This window comes from Gymnoscopelus microlampas (assembly GCF_963454915.1).
Source record: "Gymnoscopelus microlampas genome assembly, chromosome: 19".
Taxonomy (NCBI): domain Eukaryota; kingdom Metazoa; phylum Chordata; class Actinopteri; order Myctophiformes; family Myctophidae; genus Gymnoscopelus; species Gymnoscopelus microlampas.
In genome coordinates, this window is record NC_139956.1 from 23,472,514 (window position 1) to 23,491,685 (window position 19,172).

A 19,172-nucleotide genomic window follows, 5' to 3' on the forward strand; every position below is an offset into this window, starting at 1 on the left:
GCACACACACACACACACACACACACACACACACACACACACGCACACACACAGGAAGGGCCTGGCCCATGGGAATTTGCCTCTCCACAGTAAATAAACTGAGAAGAGACCTTTTCTTAAAACATAAGATGTGCTCTGTTCTTCTCTCTCCCTCTCTCTCTCTCTCTCTCTGGGTGTGGTCAAGATCCGTTGAACACAAACTTGAGGAACTCAGCCAAGTCCAACTCTTATCGCTTAGAGATATCGCCAACACACACACACACACACGTACACACACGCACTAGTGCAGAGGGAGAGCAGCAATCACAAACGCCTGAGGTTGTTTATGTTTAGTTGACTGCTGGTTGAATGAAATGAGATGGTCTCCAGGAAAACACACACACACACACACACACACACACACACACACACACACACACACACATTCCACCAAAATACAGACATTAATCACATTTTCAACCACTATTTCCTGGCAGGTACAGAAAAACATTTTCTTACGTGGAATTGGCTGCTGATATGACCTTCCAGCACTTGGAAACATTGAACGGTGGAACCAACCGCACAATTAAAAAAATATATCAACTATTCTATACTTCTTTACCACGTCACCTTTGAACAGAACAATGTTTCTATGAGTTGGGTCAGAGGCATATTTTCATAGGAATGAATTGCGCCCCTCCCCCCCCATCATGTTCTGTGATGAGTTGCATGTCCCTGGAACTGACCACACAATAGCTTAAACACTTTTCATCTTTCTCTAGATTAAATCTTCTTCTCAGCCTTCAGAATAAGTAGAAGAACAATGTAAAGACATTTTTCACCTCCACTTTTTTTTTCTTCTTTCCTTTACCTCTCTCTTTTTCAACTCTATCTATCATCTTCTCCTTGACTTTATCCTCCGTTTCCATTATCCATCATTACTTCATCGCCATCTCCAACTGGTCTGGCTAATTGAAAACCCGTTCTATTCAGAATCTGAATAGAACGGGTTGAATAGAACAAGGAATTTGTCTATGTGAGGTAGTGTTCTGCATTTCGATAGTGACTGTATCCAAAGTTCTGTATAACGTGCATTATAATCAACAATTCACACAGACGGTGCAGGCAACCATGTAAGACATCAACTTCACTGGGAGCAGTTAGGGGTTCATTGTAGTGTCTTGCTCAATGACACTTACTCTGTATGCCTGATTAATGTGCATTCACAGGGTATAACTCAGTCAGCCCATATTTGTTTCAGCCCCATCTGGTGGACAATTTAATCTATGGAGACCCAGATTAGACATTGAGCACACATTTCTATTTATATTGAAGACACGATTTACTAAATGATAAATAAAAAATACTAAAAGACCACAAAATACTATTACATGCTCACAATATAAATTTCATCCCCTTTAATTTGTTTAACTTGTGCACACAAGTTACATTTAGTTTCTAAATGTTTGTTCAATCGTTAGCCCCCCCCCCCCCCCAAGCCTCATTAAAACATGTATTTCAGTTAACTAAAATGTTTTTGCAATTCTAGTTTTCATTATTTTGTTACTTTTAGTTAAAGCAGCTATGTAACTTTCTCTCTTCTACCCCGGAATTTAACAATTTTTCCTGCACAAGTGCTGAAATTATTCCATTGAGCTAATAGAGCCGACCTGCTTGCTCGGGGTGTAGCAGACCCCGGCTGGATAATAAGGGTGAAGCCGACTGATGAGTTTTACTTAATCTTTATTCGGAACCCAACGTAGAAACTGAGAAAAAGCATACAATACATAATCAATGATCACACATTAATACAGTATCATAAAACAGAGTGCACCATGACATTTGCATTAAACCTACAGCCTACAATATAAAAACGGTCAAATATATACAGTGTATAATGCAATGCAGACAAAACCTCAAACAATAGAATCCAACAATAAGATCAGAACCATCAACCGTGAACAGTAGCCTACAATTTTGACAGACAATAAAATGACAGTCACCTTGTTCCCTTTCCAGCTCGGTGCTATAAGTTTGCTTGACCATGGCATGTCCAGTTCCAACTGAAAACAACACAAAACCATTAAAATTATAGTCACAGACTGCATTGTAGATCAGCATTCCAAATCATCAAGGAAACTCACAATGTCATTCATGTTTGTCCGTCCTTTCCTTGACCGTCCGTTTGTCCGTCCTTTCCTTGGCCGTCCGTGTCATGGTCCTTATCAAACAAACATTTTGTGTACTGGTCCCATAGTGATGCCGTTCTGACTCCTCTACCACTGAGGGAGTTTTATTCTAATGCTGCTGCTATCAGCAGCCTCATGCTGAGTGTCGGCAACACAGGTGAACTTAATTCCAAGTAATCAGAGTGTGTTCCTGGTGAGCAGGAAACCTCTCAAAATAAAAGTCTTGGAGACATGACTTTGGACGGGAAGCCCTTCAAAATAAGTGCACATGGAAACCCTCCCCATGCGGGTCCGCTACACGGGGGATAAGTTGAATCTTTACCATAAAAATTCTTGTCAGATCCAGTGTCTTGGTGACCTTTCACACGTCTATATGTCTCAATAGAAGAGCAGGGAGACAAAATACAACCACCCCAATTGTATAAGTTATATTGTATTAACATACTCTGCCATACAGATGGGATAAAATTACATTTGATTCATAAAAAAAAAAAAAAAACGATCATAATCCTGGTGTGTGGTGTGTGTGTGTGTGTGTGTGTGTGTGTGTGTGTGTGTGTGTGTGTGTGTGTGTGTGTGTGTGTGTGTGTGTGTGTGTGTGTGTGTGTGTGTGTGTGTGTGTGTGTGTGTGTGTGTGTGTCTCTCTCTCTCTCTCTCCCCTACAGGAGACAGGTATGTTGTGGCAGACTGCGGTGGGGGGACGGTGGACCTGACAGTCCATCAGATAGAACAACCACAGGGGACGCTCAAAGAACTGTACAAGGCTTCAGGTAGCTACTGCAGACGTTCCACTATACAGCTCACCTCCTTATAACTAAAAACACATCAAGCAGTGGATGAAGCAAGGACTAAGACTAAGATGAATCAGTGGACATTTCACTGATTCAAATTCCAATTATTTCTCTCTCTCTCTCATTTTGTACCGTAGTGATGGAAGTGAAAGCTCATAATAATGATAATGGATGGTCGCAAATTTAGACATCACTTTGGATGTTGCAATGGTCTTATCACATAATAAGGAACATGTTCTCTGAGAATGGTGGGCTCAATCCAACATCCCAAACATCGGCCTCAGAGGGTCTCACCATGAGGTCCCGGGACTGGGTTTCAGAAGGTCCCCAGCTAAATGATTGCTTGTTAGGAACCAAATGGACCTCTATAGCTCTGTAACTCTGAGAATGTACAAATGTTTGTTCGGCTAATTGTACCCATGGATCCCACAGATAAAAATTGAATCAAATGGGGGTTTGTGGCTTAATGCATATCAAACTGCGGGTCCTTGAAATTAAAAAGGTTGAAAACCAGTGCGGCAGATTTATACCACTGGATGTATCTATGCCCCAGTGCAAATCTGTGGCAGGTTTTCATTTGAACGTCTCTCTCTCTCTATCTCTGTCTCTCTGCTCCACCTCCCTCTGTCTCAGGTGGACCATACGGTGCCGTGGGTGTGGACCTGGCCTTTGAGGCCATGTTGTGTCAGATTTTCGGGGAGGACTTCATTGGGAGTTTCAAGGCGAGGCGTCCGGCGGCCTGGGTGGACCTCACCATCGCCTTCGAGGCCCGCAAGCGCACAGTCACGCCGGGCCGGGCCAACGCCCTCAACATCTCCCTGCCCTTCTCCTTCATAGACTACTACAAGAGGCACCGAGGACAGAGCGTTGAGACCGCGCTGAGGAGGAGCAAGTCAGTGTGTGTGTGTGTGTGTGTGTGTGTGTGTGTGTGTGTGTGTGTGTGTGTGTGTGTGTGTGTGTGTGTGTGTGTGTGTGTGTGTGTGTGTGTGTGTGTGTGTGTGTGTGTTTATGTGTGCGCGCACACGTGTGTACATGCTTGCCTGTAAGGACAGGGGTGTGTGTGATGTTTGACATTTCTCTATGTAGAATAGATTATGACATAGCCTCCCCTTTTTCCTACGTGTGTATTCGCGCTTGAGTGAGTGTCTGGAAAGAAATAACAAAACTAAGAACACAGGCATAAAATGACTCATGACTTTGAGTACCGTAGACTATTTGAGTCTCCTATCGGAGACTATGCTGTTCATCAAGTTATTGGCTCAGGAATGCGAAAAAAACAAACAAAAAAAACATTCAAGGCTTCATGGGGTGTGTAATTGTTAGATTTTTTTTTGGGGTGAACTACTCTTTTAAGCCTGGTTTAAACTTTAGATGCACGCCAGTGTCGTGTACCAAAATGTGTGACACATTGTGAGGCCAGCTTGTAGATCTGCTATTTCCAGTGGGCAACACCGGCGTGCAACAAAGTATTGCCCCGACAGGAACCGACCTCTGTGTCATACTAGAAACCACCTCTACTTATCCAAAAATCATGCTGTAATCAAACAACCATGGATGCTCATGTAACCATGGACGCTCATGTAGTTTACTTCAGGTGAAACCATGTTTATTGTTTGTCAGTATGAACATAGTGAAGTGGTCGTCCCAGGGGATGCTGCGCTTGACTCAGGAGGCCATGAACGAGCTCTTCCAGCCCACCATCAGCAACATCGTCAAACACATCGGTGAGAGGCACGCACAATCAAAACAATAACCAGAAAACAGGTGTCACATGGCAGCAGGCACTCGCGTAACGAAAAAAATAAATAGGACTGCACACTTAGTCTCCTCTCCTCTCCTCTCCTCTGCTCTGCTCTGCTCTGCTCTGCTCTGCTCTGCTCTCCTCTCCTCTCCTCTCCTCTCCTCTCCTCTCCTCTGCTCTGCTCTGCTCTGCTCTGCTCTGCTCTGCTCTGCTCTGCGCTGCGCTGCGCTGCTCTCCTCTCCTCTCCTCTCCTCTCCTCTCCTCTCCTCTGCTCTGCTCTGCTCTGCTCTGCTCTGCTCTGCTCTGCTCTGCTCTGCGCTGCGCTGCGCTGCTCTCCTCTCCTCTCCTCTCCTCTCCTCTCCTCTGCTCTGCTCTGCTCTGCTCTGCTCTGCTCTGCGCTGCTCTCCTCTCCTCTCCTCTCCTCTCCTCTCCTCTCCTCTCCTGTCCACAGAGGAGCTGATGGCCAAGCCGGAGGTGCAGGGCGTGCGTTTCCTCTTCCTGGTCGGGGGTTTCGCGGAGTCGCCCATGTTGCAGAGGGCGGTCCAGAATGCACTGGGGCGGAAGTGCCGCATCATCATCCCTCAGGACGTGGGTTTGACCATCCTGAAGGGAGCCGTGCTGTTTGGGTTGGACCCCACCGTGGTGAGGACGCCTGTTTGTGTCCTTCCTTAAACAACCCAACAAGCTGAGGCCGATTCTACAAATGCCTCCTAAATCAGTAGTTCTCACACTTTCAAGATTTTTCAAAATCGTTCAAAAATAGCAGATGTACAAGCTCGCAGCGCGGCACGAGGTGACGTGCTGTGAGCTTGTACATCTGATACAAGCCAACGCAGATCTAAAATGACACTTTACTGGAGTACTTCCAATTTTCAATAATTTTACTTCTACTCATATATCAAAAGGCACATATTGTACTTTTGCTCCACTATAATTATTAGAAAACTTTAGTTACTTTTTTAATTTTGATTATTATTACAAAATCACTTCAGACCTATATACTTTGTTAATTTGAAAATAGACGATCTACAAGCTCAAGTAAAATTTTGAATGCCGAACTTGTACTATTTCTACAATAGGGTATTGATACTTTTACTTAAAGTAAAGAAATGTGAGTACTTCTTCCATCACATCCTCTGCGTCCATCATCCTCAGGTGCGCGTGCGTCGCTGCCCTCTCATCTACGGCGTGGGCGTGCTGAACCGCTTCGTGGAGGGCCGTCACCCCCGGGACAAACTCCTCGTCAAGGACGGCCGCGAGTGGTGCACCGACATCCTGGACCGCTTCGTCTCCGTCGACCAATCGGTGGCCCTCGGCGAGGTGGTGAGGCGAAGCTACACGCCGGCCCGCGTGGGCCAGCGGAAGATCATCATCAACATCTATTGCAGCACCACGGACGAAGTGGTGTACATCTCCGACCCCGGGGTCAGGAAGTGCGGGACGATAACACTGGACCTGCCCGAGCCGCTGCCGGTCCCCGGAGGAGGAGCAGCAGGAGGAGGAACGGGATCAGGAGGAGGAGAGAGGAGGGAGATCCGAGCCACCATGCAGTTCGGCGACACGGAGATCAAAGTCACGGCCGTGGACGTGATGTCCAGCCGCTCGGTTCGGGCCTCAATAGACTTCCTGGCCAACTGAGGGGGAGAGTCACGGGAGGAGGAAGTGCACACAGACATTTAAGGGGGAGAAAGAAACTTTATACCGTATCTGATTTCATCATTTGATAAAAACAAGATCAAACGTACTGGAAAGGGTACATTGGGATCAGGGTGTTTGACTGGTTGGTGAATTGGATACTTTGTTTCCAGCAAGAATCCTCTCCAAAGTGATACAGTTCACATTTAAGAATTCTGAATATGATTCCATATCTCTAGAGGTAGAATCTAAACTTGTGAATAGTGTGAATTGTCAGTGCTGAACAGGCTGAAGGAACTGTAGCTTTCCCACGTGACTGAGAATGTGCAACCAGCACAGAGGAGGTACCAGTCCAGTCCAACCTGAGACAAATTTTGTAGGCCTGTTAGTCTAAACAAACAAAACATTGTTTGCCTCACAGTGAAATGCTGTTCCAGGGACTTTTCTAAGAGGAACTTTGTCAAGCCTGATACACATTAGGGACAGACTTCAACACACACACACACACACACACACACACACACACACACACACACACACACACACACACACACACACACACACACACACACACACACACACACACACACACACACACACACACACACACACACACACACACACAGGGATCCAAACATCTGTCTTCCATCACTTCACTGTGACTAGCGGAGATCTGGGCTTTGGAAAGTCTCTGACATCCTGCCTGATCTAATATACATAGTTTACAGCTATTTATACTACATTGGGGTAAAATTCACTCGTGCTTAAACACAGCCTTTACCCTTGGTTGATGACAGGTATTACGAGTTATCATCCACCATCCCTGAATGTAACTTTGTGATTGATTTCTGATGCTACCTGGATTACAGCGATCGTTCCTCAGCGCTGACATTTATGGATTTTGCTGTACCCTAGTGGCCAAAGAGGACTTTACTGCCAGCTGACAAAGCTACAAGACATAAATCTCGAGCTAACATGGAATCATATAAAATGAATGTATGCACTAGTCTTATTACATGCCTTATTAGTCTCTTATACTGCACATCATTACCTTCCGGTGTGGTTAAGGTAGAGTACCAGTTGGATGGGGTTTACTCACATTAGGACAACTCACATTAAGTTAGACAAAGTTGTCAATTAGAGAGACATTTTAGCTTGACTTTCAGTGGTGGAAAGTAAATACATGTACTCAAGTACTGTACTTAACTGTAATATTTTGAGGTATTTTTTACTTTACTTGAGTATTTCCAATTTTCAATACTTTAACTTCTACTCCACTACATCTAAGAGGCAAATATTGTACTTTTATTCCACCACTACAATGATTTGATAACTTTAGTTACTAGTTACATTGTAGATTTTGATTTGAAAACATACATCAACCACTTCAGCCCTATATAAAAGAATAAAAGACAATAGCCGATCTACAAGCCCACAATGTGTCGCAATGCAACACATGAGCTGCTATTTTCAAAAGATTTGTATACATTTCAAAACTTGGGAAATGGGACAGTCTACATAATGACTACTTTCTCCTTTTGGTACTTTAAGTACATTTTTATGCCGAGACTTTTGTACTTTTCCTTAAGTAAATTTTGATTACCTGCCTTTTACTTTAACAAGAGTATTTCTGCAGGATAGTATTGATACTTTACTTAAGTAAAAAATATGAGTACTTCTTCCACCACTGTCGACTTCCACATATGGTGTCAACGCTTTGTGGCACTTATATTGTCCTACAGTATATGACAAACCTCATCCTGACAGTTTGAAGTGGCATTAAGTTAACCATTGATAAGGTATTGGGAGGCAGCATAGTTCTTGTTATAAGAGGCTGTATTTTAAATGCTGAGAAAGAAGGAACTGAAGTGAAACTTCTGTGTCCTTCACCTATGTACTGTACCACTATCCAACTTGTGCCTATAATCTTGTTGTATTGTCTATACTGTAATAAACCGTGCTTATATTACACATTACATTCTACAATTGTGGGAAGGCTGCATAGTGCAAAGAATTGTGTACTGAATTTAAGCCAGCTTGACCTGGCCTGGTGAACCAATCGTTTTCCCTGTAGTTTTGTTCTGGGACACTAAATAGCAAATCCCAGTATTGTATTACCAGATGGCTCGCAATACTGTCATCATCACTGTGAACATTGCAATGCTATGCTGTGAAACACATGTTGATTATTACTACATCAGTTTATTTGAGCTTGGTACCCATACCCAGTTGCGTGTTCATCTTCACTTTCCATTTTTAAATGCATGTTCAGAGCACCATCAAAAACAGTAGACGTCATCGTTTCTGCTGTGGATTTATTGATGAGTACAGTCCAATAAATAGTTCCACACAGAATGACCAGTAACGGTCACAACTGCTAAACAACCTGACCAATAACAACGTTCAGAACTGCTCAAAAACCAATCAGTGCTTCAGCTTTTACCACAAGTTATAAAATGACTCACGCCTCTCCGCGATGCCACTACTTGGACTTCAAAGAACAGTATGATAGCTGGGGTGATGATAGGGGATGGGAGTGTGTGTCTGCGTTTTTATCTGGTTTCAAGGATTCTAAAATACAGTGGAGGGAACTTGCAATGGTTCTTCTGATTACATTTCCATAGGATGCTACATCCAATTCGTAAGGCTTCAAACAGAGTTACAAAACCAGTGACAGACATATTTGCACATTACAGAGGGCCAATATGCTGAAATGATAAGTGACTGCCCAAGTCAGTAACAAAAAGGGACAATAAGTACATAAAGTTTCTAACAAAGTCCATCAAAGCTTTCTTCAAACTGTTAATGGCCCAGCTTCCTCGTCTTGTTTGTACGAGTGTGTTCCCTACGCCTCCCGTCCCAAATGTGTTGTTCACCCCAGTGACCGGATCTGTCAAGTAATTCACCTGCCATTAAAACCCCAGTGCAGGTATAAGATGACTCTTTGTGCATCTACGTCTACCTGCACTGGGTTGCTAATGCCAGTTAAAACATTGAGGTCCTTTAGTGCGCATGGGGTCTCCCGCGGCCTCTGCCCCGGCCGCCTCCAGGGGGCCCGTCCATGGAGCTTCGGGGGTTCTTGATGGTCTCGTCCACGGAGAGGATGAGGCAGGCTGCCTCGGACGCCGCGGTCAGGGCGTTGATGCGGACGATGGACGGCTCCCAGACACATGCGGCATAGTTGTCGGCGATGTCCTCATTGTTGATGTCTACTCCGTACCACATACCACCCTGCTGGATACAGAGAGAGAGAGAGATGGTAGACATTAACCACTGAACCCTATTTTATATTTCTTAATACGACAGTGTTGCGCAAAAATAGCCCATCTACAAGATCAGCTATTTTGTTCCATTTAGGAAAATGTTGGGAAATGTTCGCCTAATGACATGTCAGAAATAAGGACGGCAGTGGTTAAACACACCTTTGGGCTCACTGTTCACGCCAACACTCGATAGAATGTTAATGCACAAGATAGAATCTTGTGCATTAACCATATGAACCCTAGCATACCTATACTGGGGCAAACATACAGTGAAAATAGCAACTCGAGAAGCTCACAACGGGTGGCGACCTGTCGTGAGCTTGCCATATATTTAGTGTAGAGCCCTGTGGGACTCCGGTCAAAGTACAGTATATTAGGTTTAATGGCTGTATGTTTTGTCCAAGTAGGAGAATTAAATACCAACATCGTAAGGGAATTAAACTGTTAAACTGCGAGTTGTCCTGATAAATGTTTGTTTCTCAAGAAAAATCGTTCCGTTCTCACTTGAGCGTGCTTGGCGCGGAGCTTGTTGAGTATGTTGGTTGCGTCGAAGCCGGCGTTGTCACACAGCTGCCTGGGGATGATCTCCAGGGCCTTGGCGTATGCTCCTATCAGCAGCTGTGTTTTGCCGGGGATGGTCCTGGAGTAATCCCTCAGGTATTTGGACAGCTCCATCTCTATGGCGCCTCCACCTGCCACGATGGAGTCATTCTGCAAACACATGGCGGGGCAAGGTCAGTTCACGTTCAAGGTTCAGGCAATAAAAGCAAAAGAAAAATGTAATTAAGATAACATTTCGATTTTGTGTGGAGGGAAAAAGGAGGTGGCCAAGTACTGACCCCTGGGGGACCCGGGGCAAGTATATAGGGTTTAAGTGGTTATGTCTGCTTTCAGCGGCTGTGTCCACCCAGATGTTTTTTTCCTGAGTGCAAATGTTTTGAATTGTTTTCAATGCTGGAGAGGCTGAGGGTCTATTCTGTGCTGCCTGTTGGTGTCTGGTGTTTTTAACTGATCACAGTTGAAACAGGCTCAACTTTAGACATTTGGAGAAGTGTTTTAGAGTTGAAACATCTACAACTTTATTTGGAGGAGCAGCTGGGATACCCAACCCTAAATAATAAATCAATTACAAAACAGGCGCTAACATGGAACCCGCAAGGCAGATGGAAGAGAGGAAGGCCTAGAGCCACTTGGAGAAGAACCACATAGCAAGAGATGAAGGCGCAAGGGCTGTCATGGCAACAACTGGAGCGGAGGGCACAAGACCGAAGGGGATGGAGGAGTTTCAATGGCCTATGTTCCTCAGGGAATTTAAAGGCCTAAGTAAGTAAGCTGGGATAGAACACTTGGTGGGACCTCTGGCCTTAAAGTCACTTGCAACATGCATGTAAACTGTGCTTTTTACCAAGGGATGCAATATTTGTTTGCTGGTTAGATATGGCTGTCTTTAGTCACTCTTCATAATGGCATCATAAAATAAATATTCTCACACACGGAGCATGTTGTGATAAGGTGTCAACCAACCTTGATGGCTCTGCGTACGATCATGATGGCATCGTGCAGTGAGCGCTCCGTCTCCTCCATGAACTGTTCTGCTCCGCCCCTCAGGATAATGGTGCACGTCTTGGCCTTAGGACAGCCCTTAAAGAAGTTGTACCTAAGGAGAGAGAACCATGACACACACATTTAAATTAAATTTCACTTGGGAGAAGACACAGGGGGATGAACAGCGCACACACACACACACACACACACACACACACACACACACACACACACACACACAGGGTAGTCAAGTTACACCACCTACCTCTCTCCTCCAACCTGGATTTCCTCAAAGAGTTCACACCGTCCCAGCACGTCGTCTGACATGGCACCTACTGACGTCTGAATGGAGCCTCCGCAGGCCTGGAGGAGACATTACACACAATGCACTTCAATCACGTGAACATTAAGCTGTGTAGCTGAAAAAGCAAGAAGAATGTCTATCTTGTGTTAATGTCCTACCATCATGGTCCTCTTGAGGTCCTCCTCCTGTACCCTGCCAGCACAGAATAGATCCCTGTCGGCGAAATACTGTGTGGCCACGTCACCGATGGGCAGCTTAGACAAAACTACTTTGGCCCCAGACTTGTAGATCTTCTCCAGTTTGTCGTACAGGATGGTCCACTCTGCATCTACGATGGCCTGATAGTCCTGGACACAAGGGTTGGACAGGAACAAAGGAACAAATTCAGGATGGGACATTCTAACCACTTAAGACATATACAAAACAGCGAAAATAGACGATCTACAAGCTCACAGCGTGTCGTAATGCGATGGTTTGTGAAACTAGCATCATGGCATAATCATTTAAAGTAATCAAAAATGTTATTTCAGCTGTTGCATCTTTCGCTTTTCTCCTCACCCCTTCACAAGGGTTAATATATAAAGCAAATACAACACAATTATATAATACAATACAACATTGGGCAACCAATCTCCCCATCTATCAGGCTCTCCTGATGGATCAAAGCACCACAGAAACGGCTCTCCCCAAAAACACCCATGGCTCAATTTTACACTTCAATGATGTATTTAAATGCATTAAAAAATGTATGGATTGGTTGGTGTACTGATGGCCTAGTGGTTCAGGCGCATACCACATATTATACAATCTACTGTAAAGGCAGAAAAGTCCCAGAAATATCTGTAACTCACATCGCAGTTCACTATATTTTCAAATCTAGATGTGTGGTGCCAGGTGTGTAAACCTGTGTGTCTGTGTGAGGCATCTGTAGCAAACATTTGACCCACCATAATCAACAGTCTAGGCGTGTAAACCTGTGTAGGTCTGTAAACCTGTTGTACAGAGGTGTAGCTAGCGTGCATGCGTGTCCCCATGCACTTGAGGTCTCACCTCGACTGACTTGACGCGGACCTCTGCGTTGTCCTTCTCGGCCTTGAGCTCCAGCTCCACGTTGAGCAGAGCAATCTTTAGGTTCTCGTAGCGCTTGGGCTGCATCTCAAAGCCGGCGTAGGAGAAGGTCTTCTTGAATGCCACCCCGTCCACCAGCTGGGACTCCTGTAGGACAAAGAATGACAATGTGAGGAAAACTGTACTAAACTTTTCTTTTTTTTGTTCAAGGTTTATTTATTTTATATTTTCACATAACAAATAACAAAAGGCATACAAAAACAGTGACTGTATGTTACCCCTCCCACCTCCCAAAGTTCCCGCTCCGAAAGAGCCACAACCCGAACCCTGGTATCTTATTGTATAAACTTTTAACGTTATCTAAATCTTGTCATATTATATGACTTCATATATGGGACTGTTTAATGTTAAAGCAGCAATTCATAACCTATTTTAATGAATCATTTAATTTTAACCAATCTGTATGATAGTGTATGTTAATGCAATATAACCAACACATCTGCAGTGGTTGGATGTGGTCTCTCTACTCTTCCCATTGAGAGGGCAGGCGGGCATAACGTCTTGACCAAGAGTTCGAAATTTGGTCTCATGCAGGAGACTCAATTTTAATTACCGGATAGAACACGAAAGTTATGGATTGCTGCTTTAAATATGATTCTGAAATCCTGTACTGTTGAGACTGACCTCCAGGGCTCCACCTTGGACCTTCTTGATTCCGATCATCTTCAGGGGCAGCAGCTCGTCCAGCGACATGACGGCGTCGACCACCATCTTGGAGAAGACCTCTTTATGACCGGCGATCAGCTTTGAGTTCATGGCGGTGGAAGCGCATTTAATCAGCAGCTGTCTCTGCTCTCTGAACAGACGGAGAGACATTTATTATTGTTGTCAGACTATACCATAGTTACTATTGTTGTTCATATTTGTGTGTCCCTCCTCCCTCCCTCAATGAATCTCTTTCTCTCATTCTCTCTCTGTTCCTCCAACATGGTCATGGCAGATGGCCACCCAGCCTAAAGCCTGGTTCTGCTATAGGTTTCTTTCCATTAAAGGAGAGTTTGATCAGGGGGGAAAACATTGACAGTGACGTTGAGTCACTGTTCTATATGTCAAGTGTCTTGAGACAACTTAATAAAACTGAATGGAAATTGATTGGAAAAATAATTTAAATAGGTTCTGTTGTGCCAAAGGCTTGGCAGTATAAAAAGTGATTTATACTTAGATGTGCGCCGATGTTGTAAATCGGTTATTTTCACTGTCCAAGTATAACTTCAGTTTTTCTTTTTTATAAATTAAGGGTTATACAGTGGCTTTCTGCGGAGACGTAAAGTAGTTATGGCGGAGTGGGTGGAGAACAGCAGACAGACACTCACTCTTTGTCATTGTTCTTGATGGTAACGGCAATCTCCCTGATCTTGCTGACGGCCAGGTTGGTGGCGGTACGGAACGCTCTGATGATGGTCTGAGGATGAAGGCCATCCTCCACGTACGGCTTCAACTGCTTCAGGAACTCGGCAGCCAGGAGGGTGACAGAGGTGGTGCCATCTCCCACCTGGAAATGGAAGAGAGGGGAAGGCAGATAGAGGTTATATATGGAGGACTGCAACCCCCACCCTTCAGATGGACGCACGGCAGGAGAATGACAGTGAGTAATGGCCCTGAGCGTGGAAGTGAAATCAGATCAGAGGTGGTCAACTAACAGACACGCATGTTAATGCCAGTTATGAGTCATGACTGCAAGGATTATATCGGATATACCGGATATATCCAGATACAAGATGTCAGGTCTAAACGGGGTCAAAATACACACAAACACACACCTCAGCATCTTGGGAGCGAGCGATGTCCACCAGGGTCTTGGCAGCAGGATGGACCACATCCAACAGCTTCAGGATGGTGGCGCCATCATTGGAGATGGTGGCCTTACCTACACATAGAACTTGTTAATTATACTGCACCACAACATCCATTAAAATTCCTCTACACTCATAACAAAACTTTTTTTTTAATGATTTGTATTACTATGCCTCTTCCATTTATTTCAACTGTTTGACCATATGAATTTCTGTCTGTACCCTGGTTTGATTTACTGGGACATTTCAGGATGTCTATCCTACTGACCACTAATAAATCCACTCTTTAGTTTAATTGCTAGTGTTCTGTTTGGGAAATCTTCCTATAAGCATTTATTGGCAATGCGTATCCAGGTTAATAAAACCCCCTAGCCGAAAATCCCATAAGTCTTTTCAAACATGGCAACTTCTAGAAGTGGCCCAAACGGCTGGCTTACATTGTAGAATGGAAAATGTAAAGCACTAGCTATTATTACTATTTGGAAAATGTCTCCACGCTAGTGCATGTTTCTGTGAAGTGGACAATATTTGTGTGCACTTTATGGGCAGGTATTATATTGTCACTTGGATGTACTGTATAAGCCTCACCCCTGGTATCAACCATGAGCTTGTCCATCCCTCTGGGCCCCAGGGTGGTCCTGACAGCCTCAGCAATCACCTGGAATTCAATATTTAATTAAGTACAATAAATAGACGACATTTAGTCCATTTTCATGTAGGGGTGCAACACTTAATCAAAGTAATCGTTCATAAAAAATAAAAAAATTGCTACAATTATTTTTTTTTATAGCTAAATTGATTTTCCCCAAAAGATTAAAAAGTGAAAATAACCTCTAAAAGCTCAGTGTTGTGAGCTTATAAATCTGTTATTTTTGCACAACAATGTTGTAAGATGAAGTATAAAATCAAAACATGCTTCACAATAATTTGATTAATAAAAAGAAGTAGCCTAATCGATAGAATAATCTCTAACAAGATAATCGATACATTGCTGCTATGCTCAGGCACCTTAGCTTGTTTCTTATCTCAGGTACTCTTGTAAATATGTAGATAACTAGTTTGGCCTTTCTGCTGTTCTCTTGTCTGATCTCCTTCCCACTTACCCCCCTTTTTCTTCTCCCTCCCCCCCTCTTCTTTCTATGGAAATTAACGTTGCGATGGGAATGATGTAAAAAACGAATTTCACCCACTTTTTTACCTTGTAAACCTGTGATGTGACAATAAAACTGATTCTGATTCTGATCGATGGTTGCAGCCCAATTTTCATGTTGCTAGTTATACACACACTGTGTCAAGGTGACCCAAAGAACACCACAAACACACAAATGGTAGCATTTGTCTGACCTGGCAGGCATTGATGTTGCTGATGAGCTGGGGAATGCCCTGAGACGTATCAGTCCCCTCCTTCAACAGGATAACTGGTGTGGGCTGCAGGAGAGACAGGCGATGGGTAAGAACAAGGAAGAAGATCCAAGGAAAATAATTGAGAAACTGACAGCTTTTTCACAATTCAAGGCATGAAACGTGGTTTTGATTCTAGCTCAAACAAGTTTAAATCAAGTAAAAACACCAAACGAAAATGATGAGTTATTGACTCATACTGTAGTTATGGTTGGTAAAGCTCATAATCATAACGGTTACACAGACAGGAATTTTAGCTGTGACACTCCAAATGAGTTCAACTGCCAAAAGCAGGATGGTCACTCTAGTTTGGGGTATGATGCTTGTGTTGTGAGAAGCAGTTTTCATTGCCATGTCATTCAAATACTAGACAGTCGTCAATCAAACCAATACATGCATGTCATTGTCAGCTGATCAGCTCAGTTACCATACCGTTAAATTACTAATGCTTCTCCATCCTAATCCTAGTGACATCATCCACTGATGTTACTAGCCCTTCCGCATCCTGACTGTAGTCGATGGATGGCCATTGTTTGTTGTGCATCATCACCGAGGCATAATCCACACCAACGAAGTGCAAAAATATGCTAATAGCTCAATTTTAGCTAGATCACCAACACCAGGTGACAGGAGACAGGAGTGGACATAATGTCGAAGCCAAGGCAGCATGTAGTATCATAATGATGCATCATCTATCTATTGTTTGCTATTATGAGTTGCTATGGTTGACAGCTCGCAAGACAAAGCCGGTTTCCTGACATTTTCACTGGGATGCTAATGTGGGTTAAGACTGTATACAATACGTTTCTACTCTTGAGGGAACCATAAAAAATGAGGCATTTTATTATAAGTGTTCAACCAAATGGCCCTGGTTGGTTAAGCTGTAGTGTAAATGCATGCTCATGCTGGTGGCTGGATGCTGCTAGCAGTAGCATCCTTGTATACGCCCATAGCTGGGGGATGCTAACAGGCTCAATAGCATTAAGGGAACAATACATTACTTTAATTGTCGTTTTAAATACAAATTTTGATTTCCTACGAATGTCTACGGACGTGATGACGTTTGCGTATAACATAGATACAGATAGATGTTAATACCGAGGAGGATGGAGATGGATTATTATGAAGCATGAATGCTACATTACTCACCATCATCTTTGCAGTTCCTTCGAGAAGCTTTCTACCGGCATCCAATCCCACAATGCACTGCGAAATGGTCCGCACTGGAGAGGTACGTTCAAGAACGCAAAGCAGCCTGAAAATAGCCGATCTACAAGATCACAACGCATCGCGATATGTTGTGAGCGTGTAGATCTGCTCATTTATTTCACTATATTTGAAAATAGGCTTTAAGTGTTTAATTCATGATGTACTTTTTCCCCTCCTGGAAATGTAGTCGAGTCAAAAGTACATTTTGTCTTTGAAATGTAGTGGAGTGACAGTCATAAGTAGCATATCCAAAAATACAAAAACTCAAGTAAAGTACAGATTTCTATGGTACAGATACAAAAAAAAAAAAACTTAAGTAGGCATACAGTACTCAATTACTTCGTTTTTGGGGACGGAGCTGATATCGAATTATCGTTTAATGTTAATACATAACCTTGCATCGAAACACAAAAAGAACAATAGAAAAATAAATAAAATAAGATAAAGTACTGTTGACGGTTTGAGAAAGGTAATGCTAAATTGTTAAATATAACGATTGAATTGACAATTGCAATTGAATATTCTATATTTAAATAATGAATCAAGAATATTCAGTCCTTTTATTTTATTTTTTATTTAAATGTATAATTATAATTCTTACAAAGATTTAATTTCAAGTACAATCAAATGAGTAGTAACCTATTCAAGTAAATGTAGGCTACACCACCACTGGTGTCCAAAGTGCACTTTTGCTTGTTCATCATTTACCCCCAGGACAGGTGGGCCAAAACCATCTGGGCTCGTCCAGGTGCCCAGTTATCTCCACCCCTAAGTGCCCACTCGTCCAGGTGCCCACATGTCCCTATAGTGCCCACTGCCCAGATGGTTTTGGTGCACACCTCTCCAGGTGCCCACTCGTCCAGGTGCCCAGTTATATCCACCCCTAAGTGCCCATTCGTCCAGGTGCCCACATGTCCCTGGTGCCCAGATTTCCAATACAACTTTAGATAATATTGTACTTTTTTATAGTGCCATTAGCTTATTGTAGCCCACTTCATTGTTTGAACGTTTCCACGCTGTGAGCTTCTATTTATTTAATGTATTTATCTTAGACATTTTTAACATCATATTACACTAGAGCTAAGTAGTGTTCTTGAATGTACATTCTGTACTCTTTCCACAGCACCGGTGAATAGGGGCATTTGATTGGCTTGTGAATTGTAGTGCACCCGATATAAGTCCTGTAGCATCCCGTACGAGTGGAGCTGCTTGTACGCAGTGGTGGAAAGTTACTAAGTACATGTACTCAATTACTGTCTGTACTTAAAGGTAGGGTAAGTGATTTGCTTTGGTTACAATAAGTGTTAAATAGCTCTATATTATTGCTATAGAGTGTTTGTTCAGTAAAAGGAGTCTCCTCCTTGTCTCTCCAGTTCTTTATAAAACAGAAAATGCATTTTTGTTTCAGTTTCAGTTTCATTTCCAATTGTATCCAACCAGGATAGAGAACTCAATCAGGATATAGATTAAACAAGTGAAATTGGAAGTGATGACACTAAGCAATGAGCAGGCAAAATTGGAACTGGAAAAATTAAGCTTAAAAATGGGTACTTTCTCCTGATTGGCTGAGAGTTTGACACCTACCAGAAATTGTATTTTCTGTTTATTAAACAGCTGGAGAGACATGGAGACTCCTGTTACTGAACAAACACTCTATAGCAATGAGTACTATCTGAATATAGTGCTTTAACCTTTTAACAAAATAGTTTTTGTTTTAACCCAAAAATATCACTTACCCTACCTTTAAGTACTTGAGCACTTTTTACTTTACTTGAGTATTTACAATGTTCAATACTTTTACTTCTACTCCACTACATCTCAGAGGCAAATATTGTACTTTTACTCCACTATAAATATTTGAAAACTTGAGTTACTACTTACTTTGTAGATTTTGATTATTATTACAAAAACACTTCAGACCTTTGGCAATTTGAAAATAGCAGATCTACAAGCCCACAACGCGTCACAACGCACAAAGCTTGTAGATCTTTTATTTTCAAAGGATGTTTATACATTTTATAGTACATTTGAAAACTTGTGAATGAATAATTTCTACATTGTTGCATAATTGATACTTTCTCTAAAGTAAAAAAAAAACGTGAGTACTTTTACCACCACACCACCCCTGGGTACCTCCCTCCCTGCATACAACAGACATGAAAACAAGCGCACTTATTATCTTCTGAAGCGCTGG

At 42.9% G+C, this 19,172-nt stretch overlaps 2 protein-coding genes across 6 annotated transcripts in view; one reads left to right on the top strand and one right to left on the bottom strand.

Annotated features, from left to right (window-relative positions):
• Positions 1–8,308, top strand: part of hspa12b (heat shock protein 12B) — a 31,254-nt gene extending 22,946 nt beyond the window's left edge. For all 4 annotated transcript variants that reach the window (XM_084043666.1, XM_084043669.1, XM_084043667.1 and 1 more), the window contains 5 exons: positions 2,834–2,938; positions 3,593–3,851; positions 4,580–4,683; positions 5,152–5,342; positions 5,856–8,308. In XM_084043666.1, coding sequence (XP_083899792.1) covers positions 2,834–2,938; positions 3,593–3,851; positions 4,580–4,683; positions 5,152–5,342; positions 5,856–6,338 — 1,142 coding nt within the window. In that variant the 3' untranslated portion in view covers positions 6,339–8,308. The remainder of the gene's footprint in view (positions 1–2,833; positions 2,939–3,592; positions 3,852–4,579; positions 4,684–5,151; positions 5,343–5,855) is intronic.
• A 325-nt stretch (positions 8,309–8,633) lies between these two features.
• Positions 8,634–16,976, bottom strand: cct7 (chaperonin containing TCP1, subunit 7 (eta)). 2 transcript variants are annotated; one of them, XM_084042897.1, is made up of 12 exons: positions 16,919–16,976; positions 15,713–15,796; positions 14,957–15,026; positions 14,336–14,442; positions 13,889–14,067; positions 13,200–13,371; positions 12,498–12,662; positions 11,606–11,794; positions 11,409–11,506; positions 11,123–11,255; positions 10,103–10,309; positions 8,634–9,566 (listed from the first exon to the last, which is right to left on the bottom strand). In XM_084042897.1, the coding sequence occupies exons 1-12, from the start codon at positions 16,922–16,924 to the stop codon at positions 9,339–9,341; spliced, it is 1,638 nt and encodes a 545-aa protein (XP_083899023.1). In that variant the 5' UTR covers positions 16,925–16,976; the 3' UTR covers positions 8,634–9,338. The 2 variants fall into 2 exon arrangements, with proteins under 2 accessions (XP_083899023.1, XP_083899022.1); XM_084042896.1 differs by having other exon boundaries at positions 8,634–9,569.
• Between the last annotated feature and the right edge of the window lie 2,196 nt (positions 16,977–19,172).

Bases quoted from the DNA above. Each gene is read 5' to 3' on its own strand.
- cct7 (XM_084042896.1), bottom strand. The intron at 14,068-14,335 runs GTGTGTGTTTGT...TTCCATTTCCAG, and splicing joins CTCGCTCCCAAGATGCTGAG to GTGGGAGATGGCACCACCTC. The intron at 11,256-11,408 runs GTAGGTGGTGTA...CTCTCTCCTTAG, and splicing joins ATCCAGGTTGGAGGAGAGAG to GTACAACTTCTTTAAGGGCT.